General features: G+C 37.9%; 2 protein-coding genes across 2 annotated transcripts in view; one reads left to right on the forward strand and one right to left on the reverse strand.

Annotated features, from left to right (window-relative positions):
* Positions 1–4,991: 4,991 nt before the first annotated feature.
* LOC117419732 (sarcospan) lies at positions 4,992–14,764 on the forward strand. The gene is made up of 3 exons (XM_034032744.3): positions 4,992–5,422; positions 10,447–10,533; positions 10,964–14,764. The coding sequence occupies exons 1-3, from the start codon at positions 5,108–5,110 to the stop codon at positions 11,327–11,329; spliced, it is 768 nt and encodes a 255-aa protein (XP_033888635.1). The 5' UTR covers positions 4,992–5,107; the 3' UTR covers positions 11,330–14,764.
* A 3,007-nt stretch (positions 14,765–17,771) lies between these two features.
* The window catches only part of LOC117419457 (inositol 1,4,5-trisphosphate receptor type 2-like), a 120,950-nt gene continuing 114,769 nt past the window's right edge, over positions 17,772–23,952 (reverse strand). Inside the window, exons 55-56 of the mRNA XM_034032209.3 lie at positions 21,633–21,794; positions 17,772–20,767 (exon numbers count right to left, since the gene is read on the reverse strand). Of these exons, the coding sequence (XP_033888100.1) occupies positions 20,681–20,767; positions 21,633–21,794 (249 nt within the window). The 3' untranslated portion in view covers positions 17,772–20,680. The remainder of the gene's footprint in view (positions 20,768–21,632; positions 21,795–23,952) is intronic.

Genomic DNA, 23,952 nt, shown 5'->3' on the forward strand with positions numbered 1-23,952 from the left:
TGTGTAACCAGAGCGCACGCGCGTCACCAAACAGACCAGCACCCAACTCACGTGCGGAATGCACCAACTCTCTGCCTTGTAATTAGGGGATAATTAGATCATGCTCACTTTTATCTGTTTACTTTTGTAATGCAGTTTGTTGTTTTTCATCAAATCGCATGTTATCAATCGTACTTTTGAAACAAAGAAACCCCTCCTAAACCAGTGTTTCATTTAAACTTGCTGTGAACTGTGTTATTTTATTGTAGCAGTGTCCACCTATGATGCCGTAGATCAGACCTAAATAAAGCATGTACTGAAGCCGCCGAGGGGATGGTGTTTCTATGAAATTCAATGTCTCGTTTGTGAACACAGACCTCCTCTGTCTTAACCCTTCACCTGCTGCTCCATCGGCATCGTGGAGGTGCAACTAGTAACCATGGCAGCAAAACACCGAGGGCTGGAATCATGTGCCATATATGGGAAGTGAAAGGAAGGCTTATTTCTATTAGGCTCTGGGGTTCATCTAGCCAGTAGTGTTTTTTAATGATATTTTTCAGGTTTACTTTTACTTTCACTAATGGAGTTCAGACAACCTGACATAGCTAACCTAGCAAACGGTGTTGGAAATCAACTGTCGGCAAATGCGAACGAGAAAAAGAAAACAGAAGAAAAAATGAAGAGAAACTGTATATAAAATGACAAAAAAAAGAACAGAAAAAACGATATTACAAAGAAAACTCAGTGAGACTGCGGGTTATGCACAACCGTTCACGGTAAAATGTTAAAAGTTAGGTTGGTGTTTTTTTTAATATACAGTAATATTTATTTAATTTGCTGTTTGACTACTAATATATTACTACCACGGAGTCATTACAGATGTTTTTACATAAATGTTTATTTCAAGAAAAATAACGGTGCACTATGCGTACCGTTTTATTTTTATTTTATGTTCTTATGATTCTGTATAAGGGCAATGGCATTCTGTTGTCTAGGCTTCGTCTTAGTTAGAGATCCTGTTTTTTGGTGGTTTTGCTTAGTACTGTATCACTGTTAACTCCACATCCAAATTACATGTCAATTGTACTTTATAAAACTAATGCATGCTGTGATTGTGAGATATCTTGCAGACAAAACAGCATATTTTACTTCAAAAGTAATTTGTGCTGAACTTTTGTGGCTACTTAAGACAGGTGGCTGCTTTCTGTCACTCAGCTTTTTGGTTTTTTTTGACCGATTAGTTCAAGGGACCGTTAATACAGGCCTTACTGTATTAGTGAGAAGGCAGTGGAATGCAATTAATTGTATATACTTTATGAATACACATTTTAGTACCTGGGGTTCGTTAAGAACAAAAAAAAAGAAGAAAAAAGATTACAATTTTTTTTTGGACTAATTCAGACTTTGCAGTGATCAAGAAACACATCATGATTGAATATACACATGGCTTACAGAATAAGGGGCAGCCTTTTGGAGACTCTTGCATAGAATGAAACAGCATTACTTCTGCATAACTCTTGTAAATAATTTATTCATGCTTTTAAACTATGCATGGTATTTACATTTCTGGCAGTGCTATCATTACTGCGGGGTGGGGGGGGGGGGGGGGGGGGTATTCAAGCAGCAGCCATGGCCATGTAGGTGAACATCCTACTTCTGGTTCTTGATGGAGAACAGTACGCAGTAGTTAGGACCTAATCCAGTGATTTCCTTTGATGGATATTGTTTTTGCATGGGATTTGACAGGAACATTACATTTTGACACCAAAAACCATACCTACCCATTGTTGTTAGAGTTAGGTTAAGCCTTTCAGGTGCTATACATATCTTATAATGAACTGGAGTTCCTATTCATTTAATTTAAACAGAATTCCTGAGTTGTGCGTTATATTGTAAGACATATCTCAAATACTAGTATTAATTAGGACGTGTCAAGGCTAAAATCACTTAATATTTAGGCCTACATTACCAATGTCAAACTAACTTTTAGGTAACTGCCATCAACAGCTGAAATGTTTGAGTACTTGACTTTTTAGTAGAACCCCAAAGTTACGAGCACGTTGGGAAGGAAGGGCTTTTATAAATCTCAAATGTTTGTGAAAATGTTAATATTTTGATTGTATGTGTACTGTATTTAATAAACCAGGCATGCTGTCTTTATAAAAAGTGATTGTTATACCCAGGTCATTGCTCGTTCAGAAGAAATACAAACTTTTACCAGAAGTTTCACTTTGCATACCCTATTTTGTGTTCCTTATTCTTAGTCAAAGGTTGTTTATTTCCATGCATAGTGCTTAGTTTGCCTGGAGGGGAATGGAGGCACGTAATCCAATTACAATTCTAGAGACTTGGCTCTGTTCCTAGCAACATAAAAGTGAGAAAGGTGCATATTTTGGATGTTGGTAAATTAATTTCAGGGGATGGTTATGCAAAAAGGCACGTATTTTCCCCTAAGTTATTCAAAAGTTTACTTAGATTCTTAGTTCCAGCAATACATGCCTCTCCTGACAAGCAGAACATGTTGAAACCACGGTTGCTACAGCTGGCACCTCAGATATTACTGTAATCCTATTTCAAACTGGCAAAGCCACTGGGCTTTCAACGTGATTTGTTCTCTCCCATTGCTGAAAAGACAGCCATGTCACTCCACTGAGTAAATATTAGCAAGGTGTGTGTGATTGCATAGTGAACATTTAATAATCCAGCTAATTAGTCGATGGAAGTGGTGTCAAGGCTCCCGGAAATGACCTGATTGTTTTTTTAGGTTAAGAGAGCTGTTGAAATCGGGTGTCCCTCCCAGCACTGCATGATTTCCAGTTATCTACCATGTTTCTACTGTATGTGGGTGGATTTCTGCATCATTTACACATCCTCTATTATGGTATGCATTAAAGTGGTAGCACTAATTTAATCTGTCATTATGATTTGGAAATTAAAGGGTAGATGTAGATTTGATTCAGAGCTTTAGTGAGAGCCAGTATGTACAGCTATGGACAAAAGTTTTGTATCACCCTTTAGATTTAACATATTTTGCTTAAAAAAAAGTCGAATGAAACCTGCTGTAGAATGTTACGTTAACATATTGAAATAAATACAGTTTTTCAGTTTTCCATATACTTAATGAAAAACGTACACAAATGACTAAATGTGACATTTTGAAAATCTCAACAATATTGTACTACTATTATGTAGTTTAATTGATTACAAGGTGTTAAATAAAAGATCAAAATTATGTTCATATAGTTTTTTAAATGTCTAAATCCTAAAATGCTAGGTGATGCAAAACCTTTGGCGACAGCTGTAGACATATTTTGTTTACTGTTTCACAATGCATTGTATAAGTTTCAGTTATAGCATGCTGGATTAAGTCAACATGTCTGTCTATCTGATTTGTACAAATTTTGATTTTTGAGTATACATAATTAGGGGAGAGGGTAATATGTTGATAATATAACCTTATCTATTTTAAAATATCTGAAAATATTTATTATCACTGACATAATCAACCAGCTGAATTAAAATGAAAACTAGGACTATGATACCTTAATGTTATACCCCATTTTCTGCAGGTGTAAACATTTTTTAGGAGGTGCTTGTTGAGCAAAATGCTGGCGGGAATGGATTTAGTCTATTCAAACAGTATGGCTGTGACTGGCCTTTAATCAGTATATTAATCAACTCCTGCAGTGTTTGGAGAGCTGCATTTTTAATCATTTAAAAGTGCTGTTTAAGCTTTGGAATTAGTGTATACTGTAATTGAATTCACATACACACAGATTGCATCAGTGTTGCTTGGGTGTCCCAGTACTTTTCACAGGGCAGTATATTGGTGATTACTAGTGTTATGAGTTACTGTATCTCTTTTCAGAGTCAAGTTTTAGGTTTCATATTCTGTGTTTATTCTAAGTGCAATTTGCTGTCATGCTTCGCAATGTTTTCTTTGACCCACCTTATTAGCACAATGGATAGGGTAGCTTTGATTTTATGACGTCACATTTTATCAAGTCAAGGCCATTTGTCATGCTAAGGGTAATTGACCCACCCTTTCATACAAACACAGATTTTTATCACATACTGTAGTGTATACAATTTAGTAAGCACATGACAACGTGTATTTTTAAGGCTGCATTAAAACACACGAAAGGGAGGCCAACTAGCTTTATCAAATGCATGGATATCGAGCAAAAACAAAGAGCCAAGCTATCTAAATTAAAGTTATGTAAGTCTGGGTGTTATTTGTATGCATTTATTTCAGAAAATAGGCCAATAAACAAGTTTGAAACAACAGACATAAGAAATACTGTACGTTATAACCATTTCTGACTTTAATTGTTGGAAACAGTGAATTAGTGAAGGCGGGGTGGGGGTGGGGGCGACACAACATGGACACAAGTAGAATTTCCTCAGTGCTTCAACAGTATAAGGTAAGTTCTTCATAATGCAATATTATCACTTTGTGGAGTTACATTTATTTACACCTCTATACAGTTGTCTTTTTAGCACTGCTTCCTAGCATCAGTTACCAACTTTTGATATGTGTAACAAGCGTACAAATACATGCAAGTTGCTTTATGTTCAGAAAAGTGAAAAACACAGTCACAGTTATATTAATCAGATTTAATTAAATCTAATTAAATATATTACTGAATAGAATAATTATATTCCAAAGCATTAATTTATGTATTTTTTAATAGAACAGATTTGACTAAATAATACTCACGTGACATAAGATCACATTTGTACCCTCTCTCAGCCATATGATCTGAGTAGGATTAAACAATAAAAGCATTTGTGTCCAGTTTTCATATAAAGCTTATCTGATTTGTTATATACTGAGCTGCCTTTTTATCTATATTGGATTTGTTTCAAGCGCTTGTGTTACATTATCTGTAATGTATAATTATCAAGAGCACTGCTTTGCAACACTTTTTGGTTGTGTGTGGTAGCCCCCCTTGCAGCCTCCCCATTTGCTGTTCTATATGTGGCATTTAGACAGCTTGAGAATCCGCTCCAAATGTTTTCCATATTTGTTCAGAGCCTCCCTGATTCCAAATAGCAGCAAAGCCTCAGATAGAACAGGAGCAACACTGAGGGGGGTGGGAAGGCACAAAATACTGAGATTATCAGAATGGGAAAAGATGGGAAAAGCAACCCAAGCCCGGTCCCTAACAATCAGAGCCAGGCAGGGAAGCCGGGAGGAGAGAAGAGCACAGACCCAGCTCAGGAAAACAAAGGAGACATGGAGAAGAATAAAGGGCAGAAGGGAAAGCTCAAGGCAGGCCAAAAGGAGGATTCCCATATTTGTTGTGGCTGCCGTTTTCCTTTACTGATTGCTTTATTACAGCTGATTTTAGGCATTTCCATAGCAGTGGTGGCCTTTCTAATGACAAGCATCAGCTCCTATTTGCTGACCAGAGAGACTCCACACTGGGCTGGGATATTTGTAAGCACAAATCTGATTATTATTATTTATTTATTTTTAATTGGTTTCAAAACATTTCATCATTAACAGATTTAAGTTGCATGATGGCATAAAAGTAACAAAAACTGCATGTACAGTATGTGCAAGTGCTTGCTACATCAACACAGAAACAGCAAATTGGTTTGTGAAACTGATTTATTATGTGTATTGATTTTTTTTTTCTGTTAATGGAATTCAAGAAAAGTTGCTGTGGAATCAACAAGTGTCACATTTAAATTGTAGACCCAGGTACTTGTATTTAAACTAATGGAGTATTCACAGCTTGTCAATAGTTTATGTACATATACACCTTGTGAAATTATTATGCATGCTTTTTCCTAACAGAGGAACTGCATAAGTTTGTAGGAAGGAGGGCTGAAGTCTCTGGTGATGACTAAGTGGTTAAAGTATGTACTGGTGGATGGTATTAAGTCACTTACCAGCACTGGATTTTAAAAAGGTCCCTAGTTCAGCCATATAAAATATTTTTGAGTCTCACAGTTTATATATATACAGCCCAATTATGTTTTAGTGCATATAGGTAGAATGTTACTTAAAATTTAAATTACAAAATGTACTACCAGACATGAAGGATTTGGTAGTTTCCTTTACATAAGGAATGCGAAATCCCACTTGGATACCAAGTGTACAGTAATGGTTTGCAAAATTATGTCACATCACTGGCTACTTAAAAGAAGTGTGACCTGAGTTTTTAAAATAATACTTCATAGGCTATTATACCAAAGCTATAATATAATCTAAAGCCCATGCTTCAAAGCTTCAGTGCTATAGTTCATTTATGAGAACAGGTCATTAGAAATTTGTGGTTGTATAACTTTATGGTTTCTAATGTACTGAAATTAGGAGCAGATGCCTCTGTCACAGGCTTGCATGTATCACGTACATACAGAGTTTTAGGAGGGGTGCAGTTCTTTCATCCAGTGCCATGAACACGTTTGTTAATAATTCAAACCACATTATTTAATCTGGTATTTAAAAGACATCACATTCCTGGTTTAGATGCATTGAATAGACAAGAGGACACACAGCTGAAAGATCCATCCCCAATAAAACACATCTATAAATCTTTAGGGGGGACTTGCTGTGACAACAGCAACAAAAGCCACTAACCATTTGTACCCATTATTCTCTTAACAAGGTGCTCTGTAGCATGGAGTTGCCATTGCCACACAGACTAATAAGACTGCTGTTGCCGTAGTAGGAGGCCTACAATGGCTTACCTTCCAGTCTAAATGATAACTGTGCTATATAGAGAAACCTGTCCACCAATCTGAACCTATGGTGGATGTAGGTTGTGATGACCTACTCTTCCTTTTGAATTTGGAGCCATGCTGGGGGATTCATATTTCTAACATACCTCTTATACTGTTAAAAGTAAATTGTTGTAGAATTTGAAGCTAAAGCAAGTTTCCTGAATTTCTTACTCTATTTCCCTCAATGTAAGTTTCGCTTCAACTTAAGCCAGCGAGCCAGTTTACTATAAAGAATTAGTACCGATGCAGTATCATGCATGTCTGTTCTGATAGCGTGCAAGCACGCAATTTGATTTGCATGAATATTTATGTCATTGCAAAATAGCCACAGCTTAAAAATAGCACAACTTACTTAGTAAATAATATGCAGAGAGTTGTGACCTCAACAGGGTTTACACAAGACAGAAATGAATTAGAGACATATTACCATGGACAATAAGACTTTGATGGTCAGGACCCTTTCCGTCTGTAAATGGTTTTGCAAAAACAAACAAATTAGATACTGTATGTAAGTCAAAGGACTGACCCGGCTGTTAAGAAGCTTGGGAGTGAAGAAGCACAAAGTAAAATAAATCAGTTATCTGGCAATTAGATTAGCAAACATCAGCTTACCATTACATTGTTGGTTTACATCGGACAGGAGCCGCTTGAAAGGTACAGTATAATTAAATGAACAGAACTTTTGCTTATCAGATAATCTTTTCAAACAATGTGTATTTACTGTATCATGTGTCGCCCGTGAGAAACCTGGCATGGCATGTATAAACAGAACAAAATATTACAAAATAACTGCATGTGCTGCTTTGCATTAAAGCAACTATTTATGCTTTCGCTTTTGTAAAAGACTAAATAAACGAAAGCAACTGCTTGATATTTTGGAATTCACAAATGTGCAAGTTTAAAAATGCACATGTGACAGTCTGGCTCGCAGTGGTGAGGTGGATGACGTCACGGACCAGGAAGTAGAAACCAAAACAATGGATGGGCGGTTGAAGCTGAGTGCAATGGCACTCAGCGTATTTATTAATAAACAAACAAAAGATTTAAACAAAACAACAAAACACAAAACAAAAGGGCACGAGGGCCAAACGAATCAACAAACAAACAAGCAAGTGTCGTGCTGGAGAATCCAGCACGTTTTAGCAATTGTTTTTTTAAATGTGACTCGCTCTCTCCGTTCCCCGTACTCTCCTCTGTACACCCAACCTCGAGTGCAGAGAGCTGCAGGTTTATATACTCTGGCCGAGGGATTAACTAGTAGTTAATTATCTTATTATCCCTCAGCCAGAGTCTGCACGCGTTTGGTAAGGATGCATGACTGTCAGCTAGTTAAATAATCAGTAGCTGATCAGCCATGCATCCTCACAGGGTTTTTAAATATAATAAAAGACGCGGTGCTTTCACCCGCGCCGCAAACAAAAATACAAATAATAATAAATAGGGGCGGGACACTCCGCCACAACACAGTAATAGCAATCTTCAATAACTTCTGTAGAAAAAACCATTAAGGTCTCCACACACCGGTTATGACGCGATTTGTCCTGCAATAAAACGGTACTTTCGCTGCGACACTACCTTTCACACCAGTGGCAACTCTCATCTGATTGTATCATCACCTGGAAAAATCCTGTTATACAGCTAATAAAATTGTAGACTACATAATAGTTTTTCAGAATACTTATTTCAGTCAACATATGATGTTCTCCCATCACCACAGAACCTAAACCTCTGGGTAGGAGAGGATCCCTCATGTCCTTTGTGTTCATCACCTGCAACATTAAGGCACATTTTGACAGGATGTAAGGTGGCTCTTAGCCAAGGACGGTTTACTTGGCGCCATGACCAGGTGCTGCGATGTTTGGCCTTAGCATTGGAAGACAAGCGTAACATGACCAATAAGTTGTCACCTGTTCCATCAAAACATTACACACAAAAGACAACATTCCTCCGCCCAGGAGAGCAACCACCAAGAAAAGGGTGTTAAAACCAATCCTCGCCCAGGACAACTGGAAGCTGCTAGAGACTGGAAAATGCTGGCAGATGTTGGTCAACGGCTTATTTTTCCACCTGAGATTGCCACCACTAACCTTCGACCAGATATTGTCTTGTGGTCTGGATCAGCACGCCTTGTTCACCTGGTAGAGTTAACAGTGCCATGGGAGGATGCTGTAGATGAGGCGTATGAGAGGAAGAGACTGCGGTATGCTCAACTAGCCACTGAAGCGGAACAGCGAGGATGGAGAGTTCGGGTTTACCCAGTGGAAGTGGGTTGTCGAGGATTTGTGGCACACTCTACAACCCGGTTTCTCAGAGACGTCGGATTCAGTGGCCAAGAGTTGCGTCGCACAGTGAAGAACTTATCTGAAGCAGCAGAGAGGAGCAGCAACTGGCTGTGGTTGAGACGGAAAGATTCTGGCTGGGGATCTCAAGCACAATAGAAAGAAAGAAACACTGATGTACAGGTAAGTCAGCTGGGCTGAGTTGAGTGGGGGACGGAGGGGGGTGATGCTGGGACGCCAGAATCACCGTCGAGCCCTCTTGAGGTGTCGTGGGCTAGTCGACGAAACACTGAGGATGGAAGGTGCCCACTTGAAAACCCCAGAGATGTACCCTACTTAGCTCAATCCAGACGGTTGTCATGCTGATGCGCTGGGGAGGCCGCACTTTGGTCGATCCCCGGAGCCAGCATCGCAGCCGTTGTGTGTGCTGATGCGCCAGGGAGGCGAAATAAGCTGATCCCTGGAGCCAGCATTACACTTCAGCCATTAACACCAGACAGAAGGATATCTACATCATCATATGGAAGGAAACGTAAATGGATGGAGACACATATGGATCACATTAGTTTACTGTAAAGCTACGTCTTAGTTGGTGCTTATCTTGGCGAGAGCCGAGTTCAAATCAGCATGAAGTTTTAACATCTACTCTCGTGTAATGGAAATCAATCGTGTAAAAGAATCATACACACCAATTATATCCAGTTCCCTAGAAATGGACTGCCAGGTGTTCTCCCTCATTGCCGTGTCTTTATAATTTTTGTGTCCTTTATTGTACAGCTCTAGGTATTTTGATACTGCAAGAATTTTCTTTTCTTCTGCTATTGTTAACTGAAGGAGCACAAGGGAAGCTGTTCATCATCGATCAGTCCCCTAGCGACAAAATCGCAAAAATAGACCCAGATCCTATTTTTTCGGCATCGCTTCAGTGTCGCCTGTCGCATCGCAGGCAGTGTGAACGGCTTGTATAAAAAATACATTTTTATTTTTATTTTTTTTGTCGTGGTGCGGTGTGTCACACGACACATTTGCTTGTTGCATCGCGTCCGATGTGTAGAGGCCTTTAGAATCACATTTCTGTAAAGGCTGTTAGATCAGTTTATCAACCGATACAGTTAATGTCTTTCTTACAGTTTTAACTAGCACATTAAGTCTCTGATCTCACATTTCTTACAACCGTGAATATAAAGTATAGCTACCACATTATGCCACAGCTTTCCATGGCTTTAGTCCTACAGTATCTATAAATGTTCCAAAATAATTCACCATTCTGAACCATTGTCAACGAAGACCAACTTTCTATGTTTTTTTCTTTTGTTTTTTTGTAGTTTATGTATACACTATATTTTGTTAATATTTATGAACTATTGGGTATGTATTGAAATATATGGTAAAAGAAGTTGGCTAACATTTTAAAGACCCCTGTAATAAAACATTATTCCTGTATTTATTTTAGGTCTGTTTGGTCTCCTTATTGGGCTTTTACTTGTATTGCATAACATACCTGCCTGATGAGAGGACATCTATGCAATTTATTGCCAAGGTAAGAAACCACCAAATAGGTTATCACCTTTTGCACACATTGGAGCTTTAGCTTAACTCTTATTGACCTATACATGGCACATTCAATTGACTAACCCCTTTCTTCTAGGGTAGATTTAAAAATAAACCTTGAAATAAGTTTGAGAACCCGCTTTTCAGTATGTCTGCTTCTTGTTCTCTGCTCTTGTAACTATAAACAGCTGTGTGTGAGGGCTGTGCTTTTTTTTATAGTCATTCAAGTAGGGTTAACAAAATTTCTTGGCCACATTTGGTACTCTGGATGGTTATCAAGGAATAAAGCTGTTTTCTGTCAATGGGTTTAAGTATTATTATCATTGTCTTGCATTAATAAACAAATCCTACTTGTATTGGCACTAGACATTACACATCACAGTATCCAATCAAAGCCTGTCTCTTGTTTTTCTCCTCAGTTGGTCTACTTCTTGCTATGTGCCATTGGGCTAATCATATGTGTCTTAGCAGTGGCTTTTGCAGGACATCATTATTCTCAAATCAACAACTTCACCTGCGAACCCATAGGTGAAATGGAATCCTGTGTCTGCAAGCTAGACCCAATGGACCCGATCGCCAGGACCTTTGAATACAGAGATGTGAAGGATTGCTCCACAATCACCACCACCCTCAAGCTCTACTTCCTTCTGCAGATTGCTTTGAACCTGACCCTGGCCATTGTCTGTCTGATCGGATGTTTTGTGATGTGGAAACACAGGTACCAGGTGTTCTTCGTAGGCCTTCAGCTCAACTCAGCCAATGAGCAGAAGCAGCAGAAGGTGTAACCTCTTTAACACTTTCTCACCACTGGTCCTTATAAATTAATTTCCATTCTGCAAGATAACATCAAATTATTTGTGGCTTACTGATGAACAAGTAAAGACACCTTCCGATGACTCCACAAGCAAGCCCAAGATGAAGAATCTAATGACTGCAGGGACCCAGCTAGTTCTAATGAGGAACAGTTGCTTTTATCTTGCAGCATATTCTTCTTCAGGAAGGGGGGGGAGGGGGGGTTACTAAATACTAAAAAGGAAACAAAGTACAATTTCAGATGATCAGCAACAACATACCAAATAATCTTTGCCAAGTACACACCTTGTGAGTCATGCAAGTTATACACACAAGAACATTTGGCAGCTATCAATATTTTCATTAGAAGTAGTTTAGAAGTGCAGTAGAGGGTAACAGCAGATGAGTAACACTACCAGCAGCTTTTAACATACAGGTAGACCAATTGTGCAGAAATGTTGGAATTAAACTGCTCTTTGCTCATAAGTTTTTGAAATCCTAGTTACTACATTAACAAATTTAACAATAGGCCTAAAAACTAATTTTCTGTATTTATCTTTTGGAAAAAAGTCTGTGGCAGATATATGATCTTAGCAAATAAGATTTTTAGGGTGTAGTGACCATATGTAACAGGAAGATCCTGCTTTCTTAAATCAAACTATAATTTACAAATAATATTCTAAGTTAAATACCGAAATCATAAATATAAAGAAAAACCCTTCGTCCAGTAGGCAACATGTCAACATTGTAAAATGTGTTACAATGTTTGTCTACTGGACGAATACCTTTCTTTAGTTTTATTAATATATTAAATATAAAAGTGTAACCAGATTATTTTGTGGGCAGTGTATTACAATGGCCTAGTCTATTTGCACATGATCATTTATCTTCTGTTTTTATAATTGATTTGTATCCAATTTTCTTGTTTGAAATTCAAACATTTTAAAATCACTGAATGTGTTGCAGAATATGAATTCATTCTATTCTGATAGCATGTTTGTTTTCCTTGTGAAGGACTGGATTGGATCCTGGCTGAAGTCTTTAGTAAAAAATGTGGTGGATGCATGAGTTCCTGTTGGAGAATAGTACAGATGATATAGACCTACAATATGCACAGTCTGGCACAGTAGGCAGTAGTCTTTGTTTAGCAGAGCATGGAGACTGAAACTACCCAGGGCAAAGGTGCATTGGCAGGGCTGTGAGGAAGAATTCAGTGCTACAGCTGTCTACACTCAACACAACCATAGAGGTAAAAATAGAGAGGGTGCAGTATCAGCAGCATTGGTTAAAATCATGTAAACAGACCTCCACTTAGGGTTTGGATGAAATAAGGCTGCTGAAATGAATACCAGTATATGAAATTACAAGTGAAGTAAATAGAAAATTATTTTCATGTGTTCTTTTTGGTATTGTGGATGAAGGAAAAACACATTCATGTGTGAGAATTATTTTCTCAGGTGAGAAAAAATGCAATGAAGCCTTATACAGTATTGTTAAATAGAACCCAAGCAGAGAGCAGTTCTTTGTTTATGTCCAAACTGAAAATCTGCTATGGAGTAAGAGAAAAGTCCAAACTGTTTAGATAATACTAGAAGCCCATAATTATTTGAAAACATTTCTTAGAAAATGATCTGGCCTCTGCTGCTGCCTAATTATTGGGTTGAAAATTGCTGATTGTCTTGTGACCTTTAAACAAAATGTCTTGTTAATAAAAATAGGTTCTCACTGAGCCAGTGAGAAAGAGCTGGAATCTTTCATATCGAAAAATATTACTGCCTGTGTTCACACATTAACTTCAGAGTAACCTTAGAAGTCTACAAATCTTCATGGCAAGAAAATCAATATGTACACACACAATGTGCATTACACATGAAGTGTGTTATTCATATATTAATTGTATGTAATTTTCATTGAGATTTAGAGATGTTCGAGTTGAAACATTAAGAATTGAACACCAGTGAAATAAGATGGCTACCCTCGGAGTGAAGTATTTATGGGCAGGGGTCTCTGCTTGTTTCAGTGGTGCAAAATATTTAAGTATATTTTAAGTACATTTTTGGAACAGTGGTTATGGGGAGTAAAACAGGTACCCAGATTGGATACAAAAATAGCACTGGCATTAGTATTAAGCTCTATACTTTTCATATATTCATAATGTATAGCCTTGGGGTGCTAAGAAGAGAAGATTGAGGTTATTATTTATTTAACGCTGCAGAGTCCCACAATCTTTTCTAATTTTAAACTAAAAAAAGATTCATTGGTGTTTACTGCATCCTATCATACCCATCAGGAACCACTTTTTTGTTTGTTTACATTACCCATAGCATCACTCTGAGATCCACATAGACCTGAAGATAAAACAGTTTTGGATTCTGCACCTTTAAATGTTGTAGGTAAGGCTCAAAATTGTGTCAGATCAGCATCAGCAGAATTGCCGATTTACAGTGATGACCTGTTAAACAATATTTCAATAGACACAAGTTCTGTGTTCATGTTGGAAAAATTCTGATCTGTGGACTTTACCCAATTCGTATCTTATTCTGTAAGTTTGTCCCTGCTGCACCTCCCTCTGGCACTGGTGCTGATTGGTTACAAGCTTCTAGAACTATGTTGAAACATTTAGTAGGAGAAAGGGGGGGAATAAAAAGAGAGTGTAGACAGCCACTGTTTATGATCTGCTTCCACCTCCCCACAATGTGCCTTCACATGATCACCATTTGCGCCTTGCTCAAACTCAGCTCACTGTAGGCGGAAACTTGGGCCCAGTCCCAAAATAGCACGAGGGCCTGCATAACGGAAGAGTTTACGGGCTGAACTGCCGACTACAAATATAGATGATTAAATATATAAATACACACATATATATATATACAGACAAACATATACACAGCAACAAAATATACACAATAAAAGCAAATGATAAAAGACAAAATAATAATTAGTATCTGCTGTTAAATTTTTGCTACAGCTGTACTTGGATATTTCTGTAAAAAAAAAGTTTTATATCCTACAAAAAACAAAGGGAGAGAAAGGGGGGCTCAGAGGGACAACTAAATAAATCACTTTCAGAGTTGAGCAGAAGCCTTCAATATTCCGTAAGTAGTCTGCAGTTCATTTTGTAGCTTTAAGCTACAGAACAACATGCCAGTGAATTAACACTGATGGCCAGAGGGTAGTCATAAAAAAGGTAACATTTTATAAGGACATTTTAATGAAACATTTTTTAAATCAGTGTGTGTTCCATTTTCTATTGGGTGTTTAACATAAAGCCTAACATCTCTTGTCTGCAGCAAAAAAAAATTGTATTCCAGCTTGAATGTTATATTTTAAATACCATGTTTACCTGTTTTATATGTATAAAAAAATAACAAGAAATTTATAATAAAAAAAACAACACCAGCTGCCTTCAGAATATGGCAAAGTGACAACATTGTGTTTTTGTATATATATATATATAAACAACCACAGTTTTCACACATGCTATCTGGTTTTGTAGGGTAGACAGCTGAAATAGACAACCTGCAAAACAACGAAACACCATTGTTACTGTAGTTCAGCATTACTGAAGATTTTAAGATTGAGTGTTTGAAAGCTTGGATGAACGGGACACATACAAGTTGATTGAACAAGAATCCTACTCACAATTAGCAACTGCAATGTCCACAAAAATGTAAAGCGTTATTTTAGGCAGGAAATTTCCTTCAGCTCATGGAACAATCTATCACAGAAAACAGCCATAGCACTAAAACCTGTTAACCTTCCAACAAGCTGCTTTTCTCTTGTTATAATACAATGTGGGGAAGAAAAAAAAAATTCTGTCGTGGTTCCACCTCTGCCTCCCAGTCCACACCCATAACATAGGGGGTTTGCCTTCAGAAGAGCAAGGCTGAATGCAAAAACTAAATATTGTATGGCTGGCTTTACATAGCCTGATTTTTCATGCAATGCAAAGTCTTTTCTGTGATTTAAACCCCAAAGACAGTCTGAAGTACATACAAGTACAGATCCACAGATACCAGATACAGTATTGATACAAAAATACATATAGACATCTCCTTTTACATTTTAAAAGCTCTGTTACAGGAATAATAAAACTGAGATGTGCTAGATGATTTCGAGATTGGTGAGTGTAGCTGCCCTTGGGAGTGGGGATTTCACTTTTCTATTCCTGACCAGACTAGATACTACTCTGTCTGACAGCCTGCCCAGAAGGTAACTAAATACTGCTCACAGAAATACACGGGAAGGAAGGTAATAATCTAGGCAGTATTCTAATTCTCTGCAGCTCATCATTGCTCTTTGTCACCTAGCAAAATACAATGTACTGTGTTAAATGTGTAAAGTAGTAAGATGTATAAATGTAGACTTCCGGTGTTCATGGTGGGATGTTTTATAGCAATATTTAATAAATAATACATGCATTTACAAAGTCACCCAACCCTGTAAATGAAGACATTTGTTATACAACTTCTACAGATGACAGGCTATGCAGAAAGAACAGGAATACTCACAAGTACAAATATCTTTAATTCCACAACATTTATAACTTGCAGACTTCCTAAGTTATTAGAGTTGTTGAGACAGCTGTGAGTTCTTAGTAAAATGTTCAACAATAGACTACCTGGGGGCTTCAACACCTTGTCAGACTATTCATAGTGCTCAGGTTCTCCCCTCTCCATTTTATTTTCACTCTGTACTACAAACCATGGATTATATGTGAAACACTACTAAAACTGCCGTATGACTAAATAACTAATTACACCTCACAATTATTATTTTTTGATTAAGGCTTTTACACAAAATGAATGAAATATTGAACAATTTGTTAGGATAAATACAACCATATATTGCAGAATCATGTCCATTTATATGTAGTTTAAGAGGGGTATCATTCCGTAAAATAAGGCTATCCATTATTGACTACAATGAGCTAAACCCTCCAGTCTGGATTGTTACAGCGTGGTCGACCCAAGAACGAAGAGATAAAGCAGCATCAAAGTCTTTTCTGTAATTCTGTCTCATCAAATGATCAACCAAACACATATTGTATAAAACAATAAGGTCTGGTATTGTGAGAGGATGTATAACCTGCAGGACCTTTACAAAGCACTACCCTGAATGCTTATGAAGGTAGTTCACTTAGACAGTTTCTTTTTATTATCCATAATATTTTTTCTTTCAAAAGAAAAGAGGTTTGTATCTCATTCCCCCACGAGGCCTGGCAAGCGTATGGTTTGTTATGGTTTTCTGAGTAGCAGTCCAATATGAGACAGAACTGCTTATCCCATGACTTGATCTTTCTATGTGGGTGAAAAGGAATAACAAGATTCATACAACAGTGCCAGGACTTTGTTTTTGTTTTTGTTTTTGTCAATGCAGTACTAATGTAAGCCTAGTTTAATAATAAAAAGTGTATAAAATACAGATAAGGAGGAAGTAGAAGTTAATTAAATAAAAACAAGATGCTTTGTGATCACGTGTTTTCATGTACCAACACATATATCACTTTTGGGGTTGAAAGTTTTACTTAAATAAAATAGTTTACACGCAGGTTAATATTAGAAATATTAGAAAGGGTTTTTTTTTTTGTTTTTTTTAAAAGCTTTTTGGCTCATGATTTTCACAAAGGAAAAACAGAGGCCTGAGCACACTCATGTGATGAACATGTTGTGAAGATGAACTCAACGAGCATTATGTAAGTCTGTTCATCACAGTACACAACAACACAGAGCCAGGATATGTTAAATGTCAGAAACCCAAACAAACTGCCCTTCCCCTAAAGTAATGAAACTGTTTACACATCAAGTCCTGAGATACAGCAGCAGATAATCAGGGGGAATGAGAACCACATTTTACCTTATCATTAGGCCTTTCTGTGACTGAACACAAGAACATAACAATCTCTATAACTGAGCGGTAGTCTGATGAGAAAAAAACTGCCTTGAACAGATAGGGAGCCAATATAAAACAAGAAATCATGGTCATTGCATTTGAAGTCGATATATTTATAGATTTTAAACTGCAAGCACTTTGAAGCTTTTAAGACAATGGGCTTTAGCAGCCCAGAGTTTCTGACTTTTTTTTTTTTTTTACTTTTCTACTGCATTTCTTTGGTGACTAATGTAATTATTTTAATATCTACTGAATTTGCATTGACTCACCTTCTACGTCTTTATTTTTCACTTTTTACATTCACAGACATTTTCAGCTTGCTTCCTGTAAATTGTGTACATTCCTGTCACTGCAGCATGTGCCAAGGACTTTGTTCCCATAGATCGTGATGGGGGACATTTGGTGGGAAACCGTGATTGTCCCAACAGTACAGAGACTGTTGGGATGTATGCTTTCAGTGCCAACAACAGCTCAGTGATGTTCAACCAGGAACACATATAGCTGCATTACACATGACACTGTGAGAAATTAAAATAAGCAGACTTTAACAAGACATATTTTATTTCCAGCAGCTGACACAAGTCTTTTCTTAAACATATTTAACAGAAAATGTAATTGTTGAACTGATAAAAAAATGGAGCAAAGAATCCACAGGTTTTAATAAAAATATTAGCCTAAATGGTATATATTGTGTTTCATAGACAACATATTAAGCACTCATTCATTTTCCACAAATATATTTACAGAGAACGTGTTTGTCCTTTCTTTATATTTAAAAATAGACCTGTTTTTTTTTCTCTTTCTTAATACAATCAGGGGATTTCAGTGTGTATGCCCCTATTCAAGGTCAAAACTATCCTCAGTCTCAACTTTCAAACAACCTCCTCCCCTGAAAACTATTTAAGTAATTACCTAAACAATATCCCCAGAACAAAATGGATGACAGGCTAGCCCCAAACTGCTCAAAACAATAAGGTTCATTTAGTGGCACATTTTTTTACTTTGTATTGATTTGCATTTGTGGTTAATGTAAACTAGTTCCAGTTCTAATATTAAACCACTCAAGGAAGCGAGGTAGCCACAAAAGGACCTGATAAAATAGAATTTTTGAGAATGAGCTTGAGCAAGATGTAGCCCAGCGATATACAGCCCAGCTATAGCCTCCCCCTGAAATGAGATGAACGTATAGAACCTGCACTTTAAAATCAATACAAAAAATTCCCTTTAGACTGGTTCCATATACTGTATCCAAAGAGACGCAACCTGTTGTGTTAGATACCGACAGCAATATGATGGGGCTGGAGATACTATGAGTGGCCATTTTTCTAACAGTCCAAATTCCAGAAAGGTTTTTTTTTTTTTTTTTTTTTTTTTTTTATAAATTTAGTCATTGCCAATTAATTTTTTAATTTTTTTCTCCCAATTTAGAATGACCAATTATTTTTTAAACTCAGCTCACCGCTACCACCCCTGCGCTGACTCGGGAGGGCGAAGACGAACACACACTGTCCTCCGAAGCGTGTGCCATCAGCCGACCGCTTTTTTTCACACTGCGGACTCACCATGCAGCCACCCAAGAGCTACAGCGTCGGAGGACAACGCAGCTCTCTGGCAGCTTACAGGCAAGCCCGCAGGCGCCCGGCCAGACTACAGGGGTCGCTGGTGCGCGGTGAGCCGAGGACACCCTGGCCAACCTAACCGTCCCTCCCCCCGGGCGACACTCGGCCAATTGTGCGCCGTCCCCTGGGAGCTCCCGTCCATGGTCGGCTGTGGAATAGCTTGGACTCGAACTCACGACGTCCAGGCTATAGAGCGCATCCTGCACTCCACACGGAGTGCCTTTACTGGATGCGCCACTCAGGAACCCAGAAAGGTTTTATTCTGTATCTTTTTCTCTTCAAGTAAAATCTACCTGGATCACCTGAATTTGTCTTTTTTTGTATGTAATTTACAAATATAGAACTAAAAACAGTATTTACAAATACTTTTACAAAGGCACATAATACAGTAATCAGTATATTAAGATATAATACATGTTTCTCCTTTGTGGACCATTGGCTCCGAATCTACATAAAGGTGCATGAATACACTGTATGGGAAACATACTGTAGATGTATTGCCTATTGGATTTCTGTAAGAACCACTGAGGGTGTGAACTTGGGGCAGGGTAAAGCATGTTATGTGAACTGTGATACTGCTGTTGGTTAGGAAAATCAGTGTTAAGATTTATTTAATTTAAAAAAAATAAAAACTTATCAAATACATTTGAAGCATTTCAAATGCCTCTGTAAAGGTAAACTCAAATGCTGAGTTGTCCGATAAGTAAATGAGTAACACATTTGATGTGGTTTCACGTTCTAGCCTATTTTATAGAGGCAGTTCAATCCTGAATCAGTCAGCTGTTAAAATGCAGAGCAGTGCTCAAGGCACTTAAAGTCCCATTTTGATGTTTGCCCTCATTTCGTAAATATCACAATTAATATAGTATAAAACAGATAATAAACAACTCAGATTAATAATGTAATTTCTCAAAAATATACAATATCTGTGTTTTATTCCCACTAGAAAATCAGGCCCAGAATCTCCAAGAGCTCAGACTTATTTGCAGTTGATTCCCATACAACATAGTTAACTCACAGTTAAAGTACTTGCACAATACAAAACAAAACAAAAAATCTTGGACATGAACTTTGCAAACTTTTCCCCCATAGGGGCCTATACATTTAAAATTCCTAATCTGCATTTTAAAACCATTAAAGGGGAAGTTGAGGAACTATTAAGTGTAAGCCATATATAATGAGGAACCATTAAGTGTAAGCCGTATATAAGTGTTTATATACGTTCAAACATGTTGGTCCTTAAACAATCATACTGAGAAAAGTAGTCATCGTATGAAGGGCAAAAGGCTTTTCATTTTCTACTAACAAAGGCATCAAAAAAGAACATTGGAGTCCCTAAAACTCAGTGGTTAGAGCATTGGGGGCAGTTCAGCAGCTGGCATATGTATTCACTAGATACCCACTCAATCGGCTTGGCTGTGACTGGTTAAAGTCAGGTATATAGATGATGCCAATCAGTGACTAACAAGGCCACAAAAAAACAAAAAAATTAATCACAAGCAGCCTTTTTAACCCTAAATTCCCTATGTCAAGTACAGCATTGGTTCTGCTATTATTAAAACAGTTTCTTGGTCTATGGTAGATAATCCTGACATAATTGAATTGCCTTTACTCATTAAAAATACAAAAACTTTACAAGAAAACATACAAAACATGTATACTATATGGCTGTAGCCCAACTGCATTATTCTCCCTAGTTTCAGGCTGGTCCAGTTGACCCAGAAATCATTTAAAACCGGTTCCAGTTCTTAAAAGAAAATATCTTGCCCAAGTCTGTTTTTTTTTCTTCAATCGCTGTTTTCTTTCTCTCAGCGTAGTCCTGCTTCCCCGTGGTTAGTGTGATGACATGTGATGATTCACATGAGATGTGTTTGATCCAAGAAAGCCCAACCTCTGCTTGTTCTTCCTTTGTTCAGTCATCTGGAGAGCAGTAGGGAAATGTAACTGAATTTCTTACAACGGTGTTAACCCTCATCATAGCTGCAGTAATCCCCTTGATTTTAGAGGTTACTGGGCTTCTGTAAGCATGCTATTGTCAAGACATTTATAAACACATGGCATTCAAAGCTACAACATTTAAGCAACTTGTGTAACTGTGCACCGGTGCAAATATTTCTTTTTATAATAAATGTCTATGATTATACAGTACTTCTTAGGTTCTCAGCAGGTGAACAATCACTGGCCTTTTAAACTATTAATCTCTGGAGGCCTGGGAGTGAATCTGGGTCAGGTCACAAGTCGATAGTTTGAGTGTCTCAGTTTAGTCAGTTTGAGCCTGGATGGCAGCGAGGGTTCATGTAAGCTTGCAAAACTAAGAGGAGAAATTCTTTATAGATCTTTACTGAAAAGTGGGATCTTCTTTTAATTACTCTTACAACCCTTCTCTGACTCAATTAGAGAGTGAAACTGAGCTTGCAGATTGGGGTCTTGCACACCCACAATGTAGATCAGACATGGCATTTCTATCTATGGTGGATTTGTGATATGGACTGAAGTTCACTGAAGGCTTAAAATGGCTTCTTTTTTGGCACAGTGCACCTCCTGTTCCATGCTAATGTACTGACAGAGGGAATGTGTCCCTGGGAATTCTTAAGCTATAGAGGTCTGTGTGTGTGTGTGTGTGTGTGTGTGTGCGCGCGCTGTCTACCAATCCATTAACATCTCTGGCTTGCTATTCAGAAACCACCTGTTCTGTACCTCTGCACCATACAAAAAGAGTGATGATTCATTTGAATCCCTGTTTAGGTAATTTGGTTCGTCACTCAGTAGCAGACCGGGGGTGTACCTGTTCTTTGAGTTCAGAAAGCTGACCAGACAGCTGTGTGACCAGCGTCTCTGTGCTGTCCAGCTTCTCCTGCAGCATTCGGATCTCGTTCTGCTCACTGTCACCTTCATTGCTAACAAGGGACATGGCACACATCCGAGGGAACCAGTCCAAGTTTTTCTCCTGAAGAAAAAATAAAAATAAAAATAAAAAAGCGACATTAAATATTAAAGAGGGCCTAGCACATAGAAGAGTCTGTTTTTCTTTTTTTTTTTTTAAATAATAAATAATTTGTTCTTAGGCTTTAAAAGCCAGAGTTTACAGAATGTTGAATATACGGTTTCTCCCCACCCATTTGTTTTTGAGAAACTTTAAATTTTTTGTGGGTTTTGATGGCATAAAATTACAGTAGGTGCAATGTTCAATCAGATTAATTATTTCCCTTATAGGCTTTGGAGAAGTAACAGTAACAATAGTGAAGTGAAATTGGTCACACCACCAGTCCAGGAGAACTAAGAAAATACATTAATCTATTCCTTTGTCTTGAGGTGGCCTCCAAAACCTTACTTCCTTTGCACTATGACCACTAATATTAAAGGACAGCCCATACAAGAGTTTCTAAACTCAGGATTAATTTATGCTGACACCAGAACCAGTTACTGGTCTCTCTGTCAGTTAGAAGGGCTTTTAAAAGAGAACATAAACCTTTACTTCAGTCCCCATTAAGATAAGTATCCATTTTTTCTAAAATAAATTATACCTGAGGATATACTGTATAGCAACATGAGACAAAATCACAAACAACCAGTGGGCTCCCGAGTGGCGCATCCAGTAAAAGCACTTGCGTAGAGTGCAGGATGCGCCCTATAGTCTGGACGTCGCGAGTTTGAGTCCAGGCTATTCCTTTGCCGACCGAGGACGGGAGCTCCCAGGGGGCGGCGCACAATTGGTCGAGCGTCGCCCGGGGGGAGGGAGGATTAGGTCGGTCAGGGTGTCTTCGGCTCACCGCGCACCAGTGACCCCTGTAGTCTGGCCGGGCGCCTGCGGGCTTGCCTGTAAGCTGCCCGAGAGCTGCGTTGTCCTCCGATGCTGTAGCTCTTGGGTGGCTGCATGGTGAGTCCGCAGTGTGAAAAAAAGCAGTCGGCTGACGGCACACGCTTCGGAGGACAGCGTGTGTTCGTCTTCGTCCTCCCGAGTCAGCGCAGGGGTGGTAGCGGTGAGCTGAGCATAATAAAATAATTGGCCGTTCCAAATTGGGAGATAATAATAAAAAATAATTGGCAACGACTAAATTTATAAAAAAAACAAAAAAAAAAACAACACAAACAACCTCTGTTCAGTTTGGTAGATATCTTGTGTGCTGGACTGAAGAGCGCCCTCAGTTAAACATTAATGTGTCGGCTGACAAACTGTCTGGAAATGACTGTTGGCAGGTATAAAAAGTACACTTTCTCACATGCATCTCCTGAAGGCAGCTTATTCAGTGACTCATCTAGTTTTTTAGACAAACAAAGATATGCACGCTACTGATAAGACTGAAGTATACAAAAAAGACAGATATACTGGTAAATGATAAACTATATTCTTAAAATATATTTTGAAGCATTGACAGTACAAGACAATATTTTTTTCTGGCAAACAGACACTGGATTAGCATGACACCCCTGGTGATGATGAATGTGTACTGAGAATTATTTGTGTTTGTCAGAGTTTGTCAGATTATTTGTGGGTTTTTTTCACTCTCTACTTTGAACAGTGCATCACTACCATTGTGTTCTGAAATGCATTCTACAAACTTGATGGCAGCTGTGGGGATCACAGCATAGCTAGTGTAAATGGTTTAAAATACGGAACTACATATGGTACAAGATTTCTTTCTACAGTTATGTAACAGATTACTGCAGGGAATTTGTTTTTCTTTTTTACTTTTTTTTTTTTATAGATAAAAGCTTGCATAAGCCTAACTAAGCCTAATGTTCTTTGATATTTCTAAGACTTTTTATTTCTTACAGACAAATACAAAATTGTCACATTAAATAAACTAATGGTTTTGATACAATTTGTAGACATCAGACGACAAAATAATTCTTATGCCTTCATTTTATATCAACACTGTAGGTTTAAAAACCGATATTAACTCAAATAAAGCATGATAAAATGTGATTTATCCTACGCATCAACAGACAATAAAAAAAAAACACAAACACACACCAATGAGACGCTTAAAGCTAAACAAAAGCTATTTTGTGGACACTCTCCAAATCCAAATAGGTTAACCTTGAACATATTTTGTTACAAAGCTTTTTGTAGGCAATTACAACAGCAAGATCGTATCTGCTGA

The sequence above is a fragment of the Acipenser ruthenus genome, chromosome 14 (assembly GCF_902713425.1).
Source record: "Acipenser ruthenus chromosome 14, fAciRut3.2 maternal haplotype, whole genome shotgun sequence".
In the NCBI taxonomy this organism is placed as follows: domain Eukaryota; kingdom Metazoa; phylum Chordata; class Actinopteri; order Acipenseriformes; family Acipenseridae; genus Acipenser; species Acipenser ruthenus.

Bases quoted from the DNA above. Each gene is read 5' to 3' on its own strand.
- LOC117419732 (XM_034032744.3), top strand. From the start codon at position 5,108: ATGGGAAAAGATGGGAAAAGCAACCCAAGCCCGGTCCCTAACAATCAG. The intron at 5,423-10,446 runs GTAAGCACAAAT...TATTTATTTTAG, and splicing joins CACACTGGGCTGGGATATTT to GTCTGTTTGGTCTCCTTATT. The intron at 10,534-10,963 runs GTAAGAAACCAC...TTTTCTCCTCAG, and splicing joins CTATGCAATTTATTGCCAAG to TTGGTCTACTTCTTGCTATG.